The 17,208-nt window shown below is 42.6% G+C and overlaps 1 protein-coding gene across 1 annotated transcript in view; it reads right to left on the bottom strand.

Moving 5' to 3' along the window:
• The window catches only part of LOC103921885 (netrin-4-like), a 54,898-nt gene extending 39,774 nt beyond the window's left edge, over positions 1-15,124 (bottom strand). Inside the window, exons 1-2 of the mRNA XM_009329929.1 lie at positions 14,519-15,124; positions 7,056-7,597 (exon numbers count right to left, since the gene is read on the bottom strand). Coding sequence (XP_009328204.1) covers positions 7,056-7,597; positions 14,519-14,585 — 609 coding nt within the window. The 5' untranslated portion in view covers positions 14,586-15,124. The remainder of the gene's footprint in view (positions 1-7,055; positions 7,598-14,518) is intronic.
• Between the last annotated feature and the right edge of the window lie 2,084 nt (positions 15,125-17,208).

Below are 17,208 nucleotides of genomic sequence, written 5' to 3'. Positions count from 1 at the left end.
GTCATAAACGGAGGGCAGTGCCAATGCATGCCCTTCTACAAAAGAAGATCCTTGTACAGAGCAAGAATTTGATATTACAAATCATCCTTAAGCTATGTTGATCTTGTTGCACACAATCACATTAATGAGATCAGAAATGTCTGTGTGCTTATACTAGGCCCATCAGAAGGAAGCTGCAATAAAAACTCTCATCAGTCCTAAATCCTCTTCATTAAGAGATTTTCATGTGGTTTGATTTTGTTCTTAAAGGAATAATAAACGATTGTCTCAGAATTTTTCCTACTCAGTGGCAAATATCCTCTGATTTATTTGATGGAGCCCCTTGACTAAAATTAATTCTTCCATCTTGTGGTACAGTAGTCTTTACTAAGAAGTAGTCTTTTTCCTGTTTTGAAATACTGTTTGGAACACAAAGAAAGTCTCGCTATTCTCTTAGCTATTAGAAGAGCCATTCTAACGATTCATGGAACAGAGTTTTTTAGTTAAGACCCACTGCTTTTCTGTCCTTCCAGAGAATAAAACTTAGAAGCCAGTATAGAATATGATAGTTTGTTAAAGAAATAATTGTGCATTTTATTTTTTAAATTTCTCTGATCTGGGTAAACTCAGCTACTGAGTAAACTACCAAGACAGTGGCATCTTGAATTCATTCTGTGTTTTCCAAAATAGAAAGGGTCAATGTCCCTTCAATTTGCATTTGCTTTGAGGTTATTCCAGTAATCCGGTCAGTGTGGCATTAATATTAATATTTAGGCACTGCTGCCGATATGATGATGGGGAAAGACTGCACAACTGAACTTAGAGGCAGACAAATCTGAAGAGCCATGCAGACTTTTTCTCTTCCTCAAACAAAATGTATTCTGTAGGTTCAGGTTATCCACAGATGTAAATCTCTACATCTGTGTAGAAAGGCAAGGTTTGTAGGGAGAAGCAGTATCTTCTATCAAGCCAGGTATTGTAGCTGGCGTACAAAATCTAGACTATTGGGCACAAAAACCTTCAGCTTACGGTCTGTATACAGGGAATGGGCAAAATTCCTTCCATTCTACATAGCACCACCTTACGTGGGGATGTGAGAACATTCCCATGCTCCCACAAAGTGCAGTGTCCTTTTTCATTATGAGGAATGATACTTGCTCTGAAATGCCAAAGGGCGGCACGAGGAGTTCTGTGATGCAGACAGCCTGACTGGGAACTGGAATGAGAACAAGGAGACTCATTTCACTCTGTCTGCTGAATTGTCAGGGAAAGTTAAAACAACCCATGTCAACCAAGCTGTATTCTCATGGGAGAGCATCCATTTCTTGTAAGTGGAGCCACTTATATCTCTAGGTCTTGGCTGAAATCTTACACATGAACAGACTTAGCTAAGTGTGTAGTCTCACCATGACAGTGATGTGTGGACAGCTGTAGAGCAAACAGTTAAGTGTTCTTTTGCCTGAAGGTTGAAAATTACAACAATGAATCTCCAAGATTCATCGCATTTTAGACAAGAATTTTTTCACAGTTCAGACTTGAAAAAAAAGTCATGGCTGCATCTCCACTAAGTTTTTATGAAACAGAGTGAGAAGAAAAATTCATTTGATATTGCTGCCTTGTATGTTCAGGAAATGCAGAAACAATGCTCAAAAAAACCCTATTGTGTCTTTCTGGCTGGTTTGCGAGGTTCCCAATGTCTCTGAAATGGCTCATTACAAACCAGGTCAGAGTAGGACACTTGGTGCCATCCTGAAGTTCACTTGCCAGGGGTGGGAATGCCGGACTGGTCTCGTCAGTTCAAATTCCCTTCAGAGACAAATCCTTGAGCCCCTTAAGTCTTCCTCCAGGGAAGCAGGGCCTGGCAGTGCTATCTGCTTGTTTACACTGCTGGTGTTAACTGCTTCCTCTCAACTTGCCTCTGCATTCTATCTCCTCCACAGTTCAAGTTAAACTAAATGCTGAACAGATGGCCCTAGTCATAACATTCGGGTGCTTACCTTCAGTAGTGAATAATCCCCCCTGGAATCCTTTCCGGCTGGAAGTTGGAATAACCCGAGCATCATGCAACTTTGAGAGGCCAGTCCTGATGACTGTTGGACAATTCACTGCAGTGCAAGACCCTGCCCTTGCATCTTAGCTACTAGGAATTCAACCTTGTGATGTGCTGAGCATGTTTCTTTTCAGTGACCCCACTGCCATATGAGATCAGACCTTTAAGAAGCCACTGAAGCCTCAGTGGTGACCTCCTGAATTATTGATGTTGCCACTTAATGAGGTATGTGTGTGTGTGCGGGGGATTCTCCTTTGTTTATCAAAAGGTTTGGCATGAATACAGTGAAAGAAAAGCCTGAAAAAAGACAGTAAAAAATGTAGGTCCTTGGAACAGAATAACATACATTCCACACAGAGCCCTGTCCCTGGCCTGGTTTGGTGTCTGTGTGCAAGTGGTCCCCTCTGCCATAACTGTTGCTCAGGGAGTCCCTGTAGATGGAGAAAGGCAGCAGAGGTCTTCAGTGTCAGTGCAGAGGAAAAGGCCTTCCATAGGGTTGACTGTGGCTTCTGTCTGAACAACCTGGTGGCTTTTGGAGCAGGCAGAACTGCATCCCATCACAACATGTCTTGATCTGGCATTCACAGAGTGTATTTAGAAGAGTGATTAAAAGTCTTTTAGCTACAAAGCGCGTTCACTCATCTTTGACAAAAAGCACTGCTGGGGACTTCTGTCCCTAAAGAGGTCACCACAGGATACAAAACGGAGAATGAACAGGTCTTCTGCGCAAGGCACACTTATCATGTTGCCATAGAAACCAGTTACTTAATTCAGGCATACACAATTCTTCCAGCCCCCAGTGAATTCCAGTAATGGGTTTATTATATCACACTTCATTGGTGTCATCTGTCACACAGACACTCACATAAATGAACCAGCCTTTGATTCAAAACTCCCTTCCACTAGCTAGACCGAATAGGGGAAGGATCTCCTTTTGGGTCTGGTGGTTATAAGCAGGTCAGTGTTCTACCCCGCTTTGCATGCTAATGTCTTCCTTTCATGCAAACATCATCTTCGATGGAGGAGAACATTTGTTTTCATTTCCCGATATTCCAGTTTATTAAAAATGTGCTCTTAATCTCTCAGATCCTTGACTGCATGTGCTGTCAGGATGCAGGTTGAAACATTTTGGTCCCTGTTTCCCCCATATGATGTTTCAACTGTAAGTCACACTAATATCTGATGCAACATTGTGGTAATTTCTCCTTTTATTTGGGCCAGAGTTAGGCTTTTAGGCTCCATGACTATATAGTACAGTGGTTTTAAATTAGAAAAACAAATGGATGGACAAGTAGGTAGAAAAGGTCTCAGTTGATGCATAAGACTCTGTGCAAGCATTGCCTGTAGATGCACTTACGGTAGATGAACAGACCTTAAAAAGGTGGGTTCATGATGTTTTAGTTCATGATGTTATGTTGGAGATTTGCGTACTGAAGCTGATGAGCATAGCAGTAACTATTCTCACTTAAGAATAGTTAAGAATGTTCTCGCTTAAGAATAGGATAAAGATTAGAAGCACTTGTTTCCCATTTAATATATAATTCCTTATAGTGATAGAAGTCAACAGGCAAAACATAGGGTACTTAACAGGCCAGTCAGGACTTAAGACATGCTAGTGGAGGATTTTCACTAAGAAGTGTTTATAAGCATAGAAAGTTAGGTGTTGATTTTGTGGTGCTTCATTTGAAGTAAATGATTATGTTGGCAATTGGCAGTGAATAAATTGCTCTGCCTCCTAGACCAGAAATCATCAATAAAGCAAGTTTATTGCCAGGATCTCAGATAGATAGATTCTAGCTGCAGAAGTACTCTGTATCTGAACAGGAGTAAGGGATTTAGTAAATGCTGGAGTAAAAGAGAACTGCAAAAGAGACATTAGGAAGTCATCTCCTTGCATTTCTACAGGACTTGTTCCCCAGTGCATGACACCTTCTGTCTCAGCTGTACCTTATCTGAGATGGAATGGAGATGCGTGACCCTGTCAGAGGTGAAAGATAAGGGACAATCTACAAGAGACAAGGGATACACCTTAACTTAAGTGATACATTATGTTCTGTTGTGACATTGTCACATCACTCACCCAAATGTCTTTTGCTTCCATTCTAGTCTCCTAAAAGTTTCTCTTCTGCCAAGTTTCCCATCATGCTCCCAGGAAAAGTTTCTTTCAGTGGTCTTGGAGGACCATCAGAGTGTGCTGACTCGGGGAGATGCATCTCAGTTTATAGACGCATGTAAGTTACTGCAGCTCTACCACCTTCTCCTTTCACACCTACATTCTCAGTTCTGGAAGCCAGTTTCAAGCCAGTTGACCTGAAATCTTGTTTCATGATGTGTCCCACATGGGTTTTAAACCTAAGTGTTCTAGTAAGCCATCTCTTTTTTTGATCCCTTTTGTGCCCTGTTAAAAAGGAATTTGTGTCTCTTCTCCAAGTGAATAGGACAACACCCAAGAAAAACCTGAGTGTCATGCAGTGGAAATTACTTCAACCCCCTCAGCAGAGAAAACTGGCATTTATCTCAGAGCAGTAATTAGCATTTAAGTTGGAACGGTTTTGATCATTTCAGAAATGTTGTCAGCTTGTGATTTGAGCTCCTCAGCAATCCAAGGCTTAGCCAGAATCAGTAATTGGATAGGTCGGAGTGGAGGTGAAAAAGCAGAGAACGCTGCAGAAAGTAGTGGTGAGGATTCAGTCAGCTTCCTTCAAGTCAGTTGTGAGTCAGTGCTTGAGGGGATGCCCTGGTGACATTTGTGACATGTTTAAAATAAGGTTTAAAATTGCAGTTCTGAGATGCATGGGCAAAGCTGCTGTGAGACTTGTAAGAGTAGCAGTGTCACTCAGGCAAATCTGATCAGGTATCACTTTAAATAACTACACTCTGCCTTCCTTTATTTTCACTGACAAAAGAATCTGCTGTGTCATATTGCTGACCTGAAAAGCCTGATGCTTTTGCACCCTTGCCATAGTGGCATTTCATGGATTGATTAAGAGGTCTCTATAAAGTCTGTCCAGAACTTCAGAATCCTTTTGGGTTAATGTGCTGTGAAACAGTATTTGTCTTGTTCTCTGTTAAGTTGCCATACAGATTCCTGTGCGCTGCTTTAAAGCTTCAGTTCTCCGTCCCGTGGAGGAAGTGACCTCTGTATGTATTCAATTCATGTAACAGTTCATGAAAGTATTTGGGATCTGCAAGGGTATGACCTTGCATGACTATATATGACTGTTCTTACAATTACTATTGTTTTCTAACATCTACTACCACAGCGTAGATTGATTAAGCATACACATATTCTTTTCAATGTAGTTGCTGCCCAAGTTGACAGAATCATTTTGACACTTGTAATCACAAAGGCTTGTGTTGGATGAATGTTTTATTATTTGATTTCCTGCCATCCACTTCTCAGATTTGTTGTAGCAGCAACACATGGTCTTAATGATATTCCCCAAGGTTAAGTAAGCACAAAAGCCAACACAGTGCAGGGCAACAGGGGATACTGTGCTAGAGAAGGAAGAGTTGTTTTGCATTTAAGGCCAAGGCATTTGCCTCAGACCCTGTATTCTGTTCCTTACTCAGTCAGAATTGTCCTGTTTTACCATGAAACACTTCACCTTTCTGTGCTGCTCTTTCCCCATCTGTGAAATGGCAACAGGACCCTTACATGTGTGCTGAAGATCATTAAATGGATCTTGCAAAGTACTTCCAGATTTTTGATTGGAAGGCACACAAGAGTGGAAAATCATATTAGTTGCCTAGATTCTGTATTGACGTGGCAAGTTGTAATCTCTCTACAGAAGACATTTGGATGTATTTGACTTAAATGTATCATGATAACTGACCAGCAGAATTACTACTCCAGGAATGAGACAGTTTAGTAGTCAGATGATCTGCTCCAGATTTCTAATATGCAGAGATGTTTCCCAGCCTGTTGCGCAAAGATGAACTCAGTGTCTCCTCACTGCTGTTTCTCTGTCTCAGGTATAGTACACTAGTTTCTTTCTTCTCAAGTGCATTTTGAAGTGCACTGCTGAAACCACTGTGTTTTTTGAAGCCTATCTGGACCATTCACCTCACACCTGAGCTTAATTTGCAGCAAAGCATTACTGCCAAACCTGCATGATCACTTCCAGACAGGAAAAACAAGAGGATTGTGACTTCTTGAAGGAAGTGAAAGGACTCCAGCCTCTGTTGTGACTATAGGAATGTCTTATAGTCTCCCTTTGTGCCTTTATGTCTCCTCTATAAAATGATACCAATGATATTTACCATCTTTCCCATCTAAACTGTTTCAAGATTGATGAATGAAAAGGATTATAACTAAACTAAGTATCTGATTACTAAGCAGTTGTTAATGTTCTTATCAGAGGAATTTATCAGAGCAATTGTACATTTATCTTGAAAGAAAGCCTTCTGCATATGTTTAATAGCACATCAGAATATTCATACCAAGGGAGGGCCTTTTCCCACTGTTGAATAGTGAAACCTGGCTGCTCACTTCCACTCCCTGTTTCTAAACGGTTTCATTTCTGGAGCCTATGGCTTGATACAATCAGAGCAGTCACCCCCAGCAAGAAAAGTTACATTAAACTTAGGGGAAGGATGTATTTAGAAGTCACCCAACCATCTAGGACTTTTTTTATATGGAGAAGAAAAAGAAACCATGCAGTTCATGTCATCCCAAAGTAGGAAAAGTTTGGATAAATCAGACTCTACAAATGTGTATTTCCCTATGTCTACTTTGTTGGAATTCTAGTTCAGTTATTAGCATCTGCAATGTAAAATTAGGCAACGTTAATCCTATCCTGTGCAACTCTCATAAAAGAAATTTGTTAAAGCATTTCCATTCATTTTTATTGATATATAATTTCTCTTCTTCTTCCCCTTTATTTTCTTAACACAAAGCCTTTGGGGATGGGCTACCTTTCTTAATTAATATGCACAGTATCTCTTTGAGCACATACTCTCCAATTTTCAGCTAGTCTTCAGCTGTTTGACATTAAACTTAGTCCAAACCTCAGCTATTGCTTACCTCTCCTCTGGTGCAGGGCACTGCATCTGAATACCTGGAAGTGCACATGGAGCCCTCCTCAGTGAGATCATCCTGGAGCCCAAAAGTCGCTGTGCAGTTGACAGAGAAATACTTGTAGGGCCTCCAAGTCTGCCCATAGTCCTGGGATCTTTCCAACACCATCGCAGCTGGGCGAGGTGACTTGAACACAGCAATGACATGTGTCAGGTAGAATTCTGTTTCAAAGTCCAGTCTGATTTCTTCCCTGTGTACCCCTTGGGCAGACTGCCACCAGGAGATGGGGTTTGCAAAGAAATCATCTGTCATGTCAGAAGGGAGATGGGAGTTATCAGGCTGGTTGGCATTGCATTTGGTGCAGCGAGGCTGCCCACAGCCATAGGAGACCTGATGGAGGAGATTCTGGTCTGGGTAGAAGCAGTACAGCTCTGTACTGTTCTGGCCACACGTGGTGAGAGTGACTGGTGTCCTCCCTGTTGCAAGGTTTCCCACTGGAGGGTTGCAAGAACGGCCATTACAGCGGAAGGCTCGTAGCCTCATGGGATCTGAAAGACAGGCAAAAGAAACACAACTGAGTAGGATTTCTCAAATAGTTCTCAGGCTGTAACACAGGTGACCATGCAAATGTTTGGAGTCCTCATCTGGGGATTGACATACAAGAAGACTCCTTCTAAGGAGAGCTACTTCATCTTTTCACACGAAGTTTGGAGGGAGTTTCTCAATAAATCTAGTCCTTGTTTTTTGGTGCCTAACTCAGAAACTGAGGTCTTTAGAAAACTCATGCTTATGGCGCTTAACTTTGATTTCTGTTGAAAATGCAGTTGTGTCGGTCTATTGAATTTTATGTTTAACCACAGAAATCCTGTGTTTTCTTACTTTCACTCTAGTAAAGCTCTGTATCTGAGGACTGAATCTATTCAATGCATTTATTTTCATTGTTATCAGAAAGCAAAGTCAAACTGTACTATACACTGTAGATACATTAAGAAAAGAGATGATTCCTGCCCAACAAATTACAGACACTAATTACACATACAAACACAAAAAGAAAGCATCTATTTCTATAGTTATGCATTACTGGCATAATTTTGAGGGGTGTTGAGTTTCTACTGCTCCTATTGAGATCAGCTGGAGTTGTTAACACTTAGCAGAGCTGAAAATTAAGTCTCTCTTTTGTTTAAATACCTTGACATGGAGGTAGGTGACTATATTCTGTTTGCCAAGTTTGCAAATACTGGCAAATTTTTGGTATCTTCAATGTATACATCTACTTATTTCTGAATTAAGAAAAGGTAGGGATAACTACGAAGTCTCAATATTGTTTGGAAATCAGTAGTGTCTTGTGACACTGGAATTAAAGGTCATTCCAAAACCTTATTACCGTACTGGAGAAAACTGCTTTTCTAATGACATACAGTGTTCTCTTTGCAACTTAACAGTCTAGAAGGAGTTAAAGACTGACCTTGCAAGGTCATAAATCTAATCCAAGAGGTCACAAGTCAGATGACTGGATGTAAGTCCTACAGGAAATGACCCTTCCAATGAAACATAGGATGACCGTAAACCCTGGGTAATCTAGGAGCAGTTCAAAGGTCAGCTGTTTGTTCAACATTCTAGGTCAAATTTTAAAATCTCTACTCGGTTTATATTCAGCCTTTCCTCAGGCAAAATTAGTTTTAAAATCAAGTTAGGTCAAAGAAAACTCTCTAATTCAGTCTTATAAAAATACTCAAATTGTAAATGTAGTTGGACGAAACTGATGTCCTTCTTTCCAAAAGGAATGTTTAAGGTGAAAAAATGTGTCCAGCATGCACAGTTTTGCCTCTGAGTTGCTTCTGTCCTTAGTTCCTTAGTGACATTTCTGCACAGGCCAGAAAGAAAGGTCAGAGATAGACATTGTTTTGGAAAACACCTCATGCATTTTGCTTCCCAGGATCAGGACACAAAACAAAGTTGCTGCATGTCCACTGAATCCCATTGACCAATGGCATGCGCCATTTTAGCTTACGTAGAGCATAAGGTAGTCTTAGACTTCACATAGCAAGGAAGCAAACAATCCAAAAATGCTCTTGACTATTCTAAGAAACAGGTGGAAGCCACCTTCAAAGGAACTTGGACTTAATGTGTGTTTGCATTACAGACATTGTAAGCAGCAGCCTCAAGGAAAGAGGGGGTGTCTGGGGACACAGTAGGTTTCCTCCTGGTGGAGGCTGTCTTCCACCAGTGGCTGGAATGGGCTGGTCGAGATTCTTTTTTACTATCCCAGTGAAGTCCTAGGAGACTGGCAGACCTTAGAGGGCAGCAGTGCCTGAATTACATGTGCACCTAATAGTCCTCAGATCGAAGGAGTGAAAGCTGCCCCTCCTCAGTCCCATCACCACTCCCTGTGCCAGCACAGAGGTGAATTTTCATGAGAGAGGAGAAGTCAGCTGGAGCGGAAAGGAGAGAAGATAGGGATGTTTGGCTCTATCAGTTCTGTTCTTTGCTCCCAAGCAGGTGATTCTTCGCACTACTGGAGATCCTCCATCAAGCCCTCACAGCATCCTGACTGCTTGGTGACCATTTCAATGTATTTTCTTTCTGATTATGAACTTCTTATTCCACCTGAGCCTAATACAGCTACAGGGGAACACCAGGAGCTTCAGAGATTTTAACTGGGAGGTTCCTTGCAATTTCTTTGTCTTTTTGTTCTGAGAAAGGACTCAGGTTTCCACAAAAGTTGTTTAGAGCTTCCTCCTTTTTGCAGAGCATCTGAAATTCCAAATTGTTGTCTGCTCTGGAGGGTGAATTTCACTAAGTCATGCAGAATTCTTGAAATAAAGATAAATCTATCCTTGCAGGTCAGCAAAAATACAATGAGCTACAACTGCATGCCTCAAGAATGTCTTTGGAAGTGGCATTTAGGTCCATGTTCATGTCCAAGCTGTTTGGTAAAAATTACTGGAAATACGGAAAGCACAGCAATTTCTGTTTAAAGTAAATTGGATATTAACTGATTTTGCTCAGTGCTGCAGAAAGGTGTCATCTTTGCCTCCAGAGAATTTAAGTGGAACTGGTCTTACAACTGAGCTTTGAACAAGCATTAGCTCTGACTAAGAGTCAGGTTACTTAGTTTTGGTTAAGAATGGGTCCATGTCACAAATGCTATTGGATTATGGATAAATATACCATGTAATTAAAAGAAAGTCCATCTCTATTGATGGATCACACCACTGAAGCTTTCATAGAGGAAATGGGATGCTGGAGTTCTAAATTTAAGGAGTTATATAGGGGAAGCTTTGCAGACGAGAATGTGAGAAAGTAAAAAAGGAAATATTTTTTAAAGGGAATGGCTGCTTTTTATATTTTCCATAAATGGGCTATTAGTCTTGTATTGAGTTTTTCAGCTGTTTTTATCTGAACCTGGAAAAGGAAGAAAAACATGGTTGTCCTCCTGAACAACAGTCACAAGAAGGTTTATCTGCTCTGCCTGCTAATGCAGCAACATCAATAAATAGTTCCTGTCTGAACTGCTGTATCATTAGGAAAATGGGAGAAGAACAAAGTGCAAATTAGCAGAAGGGAGTTTGAGAGAAGGAGAGAGATTGGAAAACAAAATCTGCAGTCGATTAAAAGCTTTGCATTTAAAGAAATCAACTGGCAGAACATTGCTTGGCCACAAGGATAGCACAGCCTATCCATCACTCACTGATTCTGTGGAAACAACATGAAATGTTGAATCTGGACAGCAAGGGGGGACCGCTGCAGAAGGGAAACAGCAGCCAAGCGAACAAACAGCTTACCCCAACTGCCAGGAGGACTCATTGAATAATTCATAAAGAACTAAACAGTTTGATTGCGCATGGGCACTGCATGTTATTATGAAGTTGATTAGCTTTTACTCCATGGAGGATGGCTTGGCTCCATAAACGGTATGATTAATTTATTTGTTTGTTTTCTGGTCCCTCAGAGCTGTGTCACAAAGTGGCAGGTCAATGGCACATGCCCGGCACATGTTATAACAATGGTGTTATCTGATGATTAGGGAATCATACAGTTCAAGGGAAGTCATACTATTGATATTCCTGGGACACCATTTCAAACAGAGATCTCTTACTTCAGAGCCTTGTAATGCAACAGAACATTGTAGACATTAACTAAAAACAGGTTCAATTTTTTTTCTTTTTTTTTCACCCTCCATTGGGCACCCGACAGAAGAAAGGTCATATGGCAATTCAGTCAAAGCCTGCTAATGTGACTGGAAAGATGCCTAATATTTTCTGAGTGATTTGAATTGGAATTTTTATTTCTTTTCCATATGCAAATTTATGATTTTGTGTGTTCAAGTGTCCTACAGTGAGACAGGAGAGCAAATTTCACAGTTCTGAGCAACATGTAAACACTAAAACCTTTGGGCACCTTCTGCTATGTTTTTGATGGAGCAGCTTCAGCGTGTATGTTCAACCTGGATTTCACTTGTTCTAGATCTGTTTAACTTTTTCCTTAACAACCAAAAACTTTTAAATGTTCTTTTAAAACTAACCACCCTGGGGACATGAGTTGCTCAAGTTTTTTATTAATCAGACCTAGAACTTTACCCCTTAATGCTGGTTACAACAGAAGTGCTATACAATCCTTTGGTTTATATGAGGCCGACACGCAGTAAGTTTGACAAGTCTTCATCCATTTATGAGTAGCCTGATGTATTTCTGCACTAAAATAGCCCTGATAACTGGAGCTAATGAGCCAGCCTTCATAAATACCCAAGAGGTGAAGTTCTGAATATGCTACGAAACCAAGCTGCCTCCATGACCTGAGGCATGGACAGAAGAGTAAGATCCCAGGTCTGGGCTCTCTTCCTTTGTGGCCAGTTGCAGTCTGCCTGCCCGCATCCCTCCTGGAACAAGGGTGCGCTCCAACACCTACAGCTTCCTTTGCAGATGGGCTGAATAACCCCAGACCAGAGGAAACCAAACCCTGCTGATAATCAGGTCCTGCAATTGATTTTAAGCTTGGTGCTGGAAAAGGCCATTTTTAACCATACCACGCCCCCTTTTGGAGGGCTGCCATCGGGAGGAGAGCTGGCCCAGGCACTGCTCCCCGGGGTGCTGCTACCCTGGGAGGTCTGGGCCAGCCAGGGCTGAAGCAAGAGCCCAAGCTGTTGTCAGTCCCATTAACTGTCCCAATATGCAGGAGTTTTCAGACCACTGCAGAGTTTATTTGAGGGGAATAACGCCCTCCACCTGCATAAGACTAGGGGAAGGATCACCCAAGTGTCACATCTTGCAATATAAAACCTAGGTGACTACTCCAACCTAACCACTACAGGTTTTTCCCCCCCCTTGGCATTATATTTAAAGATCTAAGGAGCCAATCTTGACAACCTAGACTGTCCTCTCTGCACAGAGATGGCAGAAGGCAAATATTGTACTCCCCACAAATATTGTACTCCCCACAAATATTGTACTCCCCACAAATATTGTACTTCATGTACCCCCACACAACTGCCCAATCAATTTGTTTCACTTCTGACCAGGAGTGACCAGTTATAGGGCTGAAAAGGGAGTTTACTGTGTAGGTTAATAAAGCATGTCAAAAACTTCCCTGTACACCTCTCTGCTCAAGAAAAGGCTGAGACTTCCAAATCATTTTACACAGAGTGGCTAAACACTGTCTGAACTAACATTAGTCTGAGCAGTACTGACCCTGCCTGCAACAGGACCTGTAAAGATTCAAGGTTAATTCAAGATTTTTATATTGCTTCTAAAAAAAAAAAAAAAAAAGGAATTACATATGAACAGGTAACCCTTGTGCTTTTACAGGCTGATGGTTTGTGCAACCTTTTGACCAAGCAACGTATATTTATTTAAAGTGACATTGAATCCTTAGCGTCATCACCTTCATTATTCAATTATTTTTCTGTTATTGACTATGTCCTTCACCATTATTCTAAGTGTGTTTAGCTCCATCCAGAACACACTCCCTCCCCTCAAATTCACTTTCCAAGCAGTCAGCTGTGGGCTGCATTTCCTTGAAGATTCTTTTTCACTTTGTGAATTCGATGCAGAGCAAATTTAGGTGAGTTTATAACAGGCTGCTTTCCGCAACAGTATCAGCAACTTTACAAGACATCTCTGTAACCTTTCTGTGCTATTTATCAGCGTATGTATCCTATAGGGAGAGTCCTAGCCTGGGAAACTAGTGAATGCCTAAGACACTAAGAGGACTAAGGTACCATGTCCTCCCTCCACTGGTTCCCTGTAAGGTTGTGATAGCCAGCCTTTCTCCCAAATGAGCCACTGGATAATATGACAGGATTGTAAATTCATGAGCTGTTTTCAGTTTTTAAGAAAATAACTCTTGCAATTATGGAAATCTGATATCTATGTTATCAAAAAGGTTCTAGCTGGGGAATAATCTGAGCTGAAGCCACCTGATCTGCCTTTGACTTTACTGGAGCTTGCAGGGTAGCTGGACACTTCGGTCGCTTTCAAATCACTGCATGTAGAGTGTTGTTCCTGTCCTAATACTCTGAGCACGCAGGTGAAATTTAAACCACTGGTATACTTCCCTGTACAGAAAGAGAGGTCCCAAGCCAGTATCTCAAAGGAAAAGTAACCAAGGATGTATTGTTGTTTTATCAATGCATGGTTGTATGATATACAATGTTGGTTTTTCTGACCTGATCTACATAATTCATCCCTTTTAACCTTAGAGATGTATTAAACCACAGCAAGAGGAAAACAATCTAATGCTTTGCTTCCTTTCCCTTAAGGAATTTGTCTCCATCATAATCCAGGTATTTTTAGGACCCCATGTAAATACCATTACAGCTGTATCATTCCTATATATGCTTATTTGTACACCCACATATACACACACAACTGATCAACTTTTCTTTCTGTCCTAATACATTTTCTCTCTAATGCTAATTTAATCTTGTCCACTGCATGTTAACTGTTAAGTCAGGGAATACACTGAATGAATGGACTGTCTTGGATAAATAGTAATTCCTAAACAGCGTCTCTGTCTTTTAATGATGCAAAATGAAGTTAACAGAATAATTCAAATTTCTACAGTGATGCTGTCCAAGGATGTTGTCATTTCACTCTTGTCCTTCCTAGGAAGGCAGTGTTTCACCCTCAAAACAAATATCCAGCATAACTCAATTCATCTACCTCTTTCTTTCTCTCTTACTTTTCTTTCGTTCACAAAAATAATACACTTTTTTCTTTTAAGGACGTATGAAACTGTACATCCTATTATAAGTCTTTGGGAGGAGGCTGAGCTATAAAGCTGTGAATTGCAGGGAATAAGAAGCATTTGTATACATTGACTAACCCAGATTCCTTATAAAAATGCAATCTAACATAAAGATGTTGACATACTTTTTTTTTAAGAAACAGACCTGATTTCTATCCCCTTTCCCCTTGCTAAACTTAGGATAAATTGTTTCATGAATGGCAATATTGATTTATTTTGCTTACCTGCTTCCCCATGGCCAGAAATAAAATATTCCAAGAACACAATCAGCATGATGCCTTTATGCTGCATGGCTGTCAGTAAAATATCTGTCCTCAGTGAATCAAAAAGGAGCTGCAGTAATCTACAGGTTTGGTGCTTGCATGGCTTTTCTGTATTTTCTTTCTTTCTGCTCACCTTCCTCTCAGTGCAGGGGTCAAGGCTGCTGTCTCATTCTTCTTGTTCTCGTTTGGGTCCAGAGGTGTTGTGTTTTTTTTTTTTTTTCAGGGCTCAGATGCCTGCTGGGTGTCACCCATACATTGCTTCCAATAAATAAATAAATAACAAGGATTTTCTGTGTCTTTACCCCTCTCCATGCAGCGGGCCGGGGACGTTCACATCCCTGATGCAGCCCCTGGAATGCACCATCGAGGGCTGATGCGACGCGGAGAGCTCTCTTTGGTCCGGTCCTTTGCGGTTGTTTGGATGCTATTTCGAAACTTTCATTTCTGCTCCTTGCTTTTGGTGGAGCTTCGTTTTGGCTTTGCCTGGGTTCCCCCTGGCAACCTTCCCTACCCTCCTCACACCTCCCGCAGCCTGCTGCTAACCGGGGTAGCGATGGGGTCCGGGCAGCGTGAACCCTGCTTTGTTAGGAGGTCTACCCCAGTGCCTTCTTTCCCTTTGCTCCTTGCAGCAGAGGGTCATAAGAAGAACAGAGTTGGCGTTTCTCCCTGAGAGATGATGAGAAGCAAGTGCTTTCTTGGCTCTTCTCTCTTTTTATTTTGGTTTGTTTTATTTTATTTCATTTCCCTCCTCCCTCCGCTGTCACGGAAGCCACTTCTCCCCCACCTCCAAGGGATTTGCTTCACACAGCGAGCGCCGGGGGATAAGAGTAAAAAACAAACCCAACGCCAGCTCGCCGGTGCCGGTGCCTGGGAAATCCCTTGCCGTCTCTGCTGCTGGACCGCGGCTTCTGGCCGCGATTTAGGGGCTGCGGTTCACGGGGAGGGGCAGGAGGGCAGGCTCGGGCAGGGGGCTGCTCTCCTGGGGTGGAGGTGCAATGCCCAGCGCCCAGGCGAGAGGGGAAAAAAAAAGGGGGGGGGGGGGCTGGAGGATCCTTCCACCCTCCTGCTACAGCAAGGCTTAGGGCTGGGGGTTTCCTTCCCTCCCGAGGGCTGGTTAGTTATCTCCAAGTTTTGTCTCTGCCTCCCCTTCAGGCTCTAGCACATCCCTCAGTCCTAACCGGGCAGTTCTCCTCTCTGGTCCTGTCTGGCTGCAAAGGGGATTATTATAACATGTGATCTTCTTCCTGTTCTTTATATGTGCTTTTTTTTTTTTTTTTTTTTTTTTTTTTTTTTTTTTTTTTTTTTTTTTTTAGGGTGGAGGAGGAGGAGGAGGAGGATGGGTCGGTTCCGCACCTCCTCGTCGGCTGGGCTGGTCCTTGCTGCGCTCAGATGCAGGCGTTGTTTTCCAGCCGCACCTTCCCCTCCCGGAGCCGGTGCGTGCGTGTGCGTGTGTCTGTTTACGCGCGTGTGCGTGCGTGTTTCTGTGTGCGTGTGCGCGCGTGTGCGTGTGTGTGTGTGAGCGCGTGTGCGTGTGTGTGCGGGGCGGGGGCAGCCTGCGCGGCCCGCCCGCCGCCCCCGCCCAGGCACCCGCAGGGCAGCCCCGCAGCGCGGGGAGAGCGGGGCGGCTTTGGGGTGTTCGGGTGTGGCTCACGCGGTGCACAAACGGGCGGATGCGTCGGGTTCCTTTCCACGGTCGCAGGCGTGAGCGGGGACGGCAAGGGGACCTGTGACCTCCCGGAGAAGCTGGGGTGTCCGCTCTGGCACCACTGGCACACGTGCCTGCCCCAGCCGACACCGGGCGTGTCCCTGAAGTCGGATTTGCTCAGGTAACACCAACACAAAGCTCCCCGGGACCCAGAGAGGCTCCAGCACGTAGCGATCAGGGGATGAAAGTGCCCAGCCCTAGAAATAATTTCAATTCGGGGAATGAGTTCCCCCCCCAGCTTCATTCTGTCTTTCTTCAGCTTTCACGGCAGTGTAATGCCATTAACTTCTGCTTGGTGTCACAGAGGGAAGCAGGTCCGATGGGAGTCCAAATGTAGACGAGGTTATTCTTGTGCCCGTGTGTGCACAGGGTCAGACCTTAGAGGGATTTGGAGAATGTGGGTCATACAAAGAAGAATAAGGAAAGATTATTTCCCTTTGGGGTGGGAATGTTTATGTAAGACAGGGTTATTTAGCTAGGATTTGGGGTAGAATTTTCTGACTTCACTCTTATCTTCCCTTTTTGTATGTTTTTAATAAGAAAACCCAATAGAAAATTTAAAAATGTGAAGGGGGCTTTTCCCTCTCCTTTTTGTCTTTGCCTTTTGTTTGAAAACAGCTACAATACTGTATAATTACAAAACAAAATTCTCCTGCCATAAATGACAGTTAGTATCCTTCAGAGGGTTTGAGTCTGCTGTGCGCTCAGCTCCCCTGGGATGTTCTGAGTTCTTTCAACTCAAGCATCTTCAGTGGGAGCTGGGGATGTGCAGTATGTCCTAGAGCTAAAGCCAATGTGACATTAATGAGATGCTGTCATTTAATAATTGTGCTTTGTTGTCATCGCTTGTTGATTGCCACCTTTGTGGGAAAATGCAGTATTTTTTTATTCCCAGGTTTTAGGCTCATTCCTAACTGAAATGTTTCTCCCAGTTAATTTCACCAGG

This window comes from Pygoscelis adeliae, unplaced genomic scaffold (assembly GCF_000699105.1).
Source record: "Pygoscelis adeliae isolate BGI_AS28 unplaced genomic scaffold, ASM69910v1 Scaffold208, whole genome shotgun sequence".
In the NCBI taxonomy this organism is placed as follows: domain Eukaryota; kingdom Metazoa; phylum Chordata; class Aves; order Sphenisciformes; family Spheniscidae; genus Pygoscelis; species Pygoscelis adeliae.
Note: the sequence above shows the minus strand (reverse complement) of the source record. Positions and strands in the feature narration are given on the sequence as shown.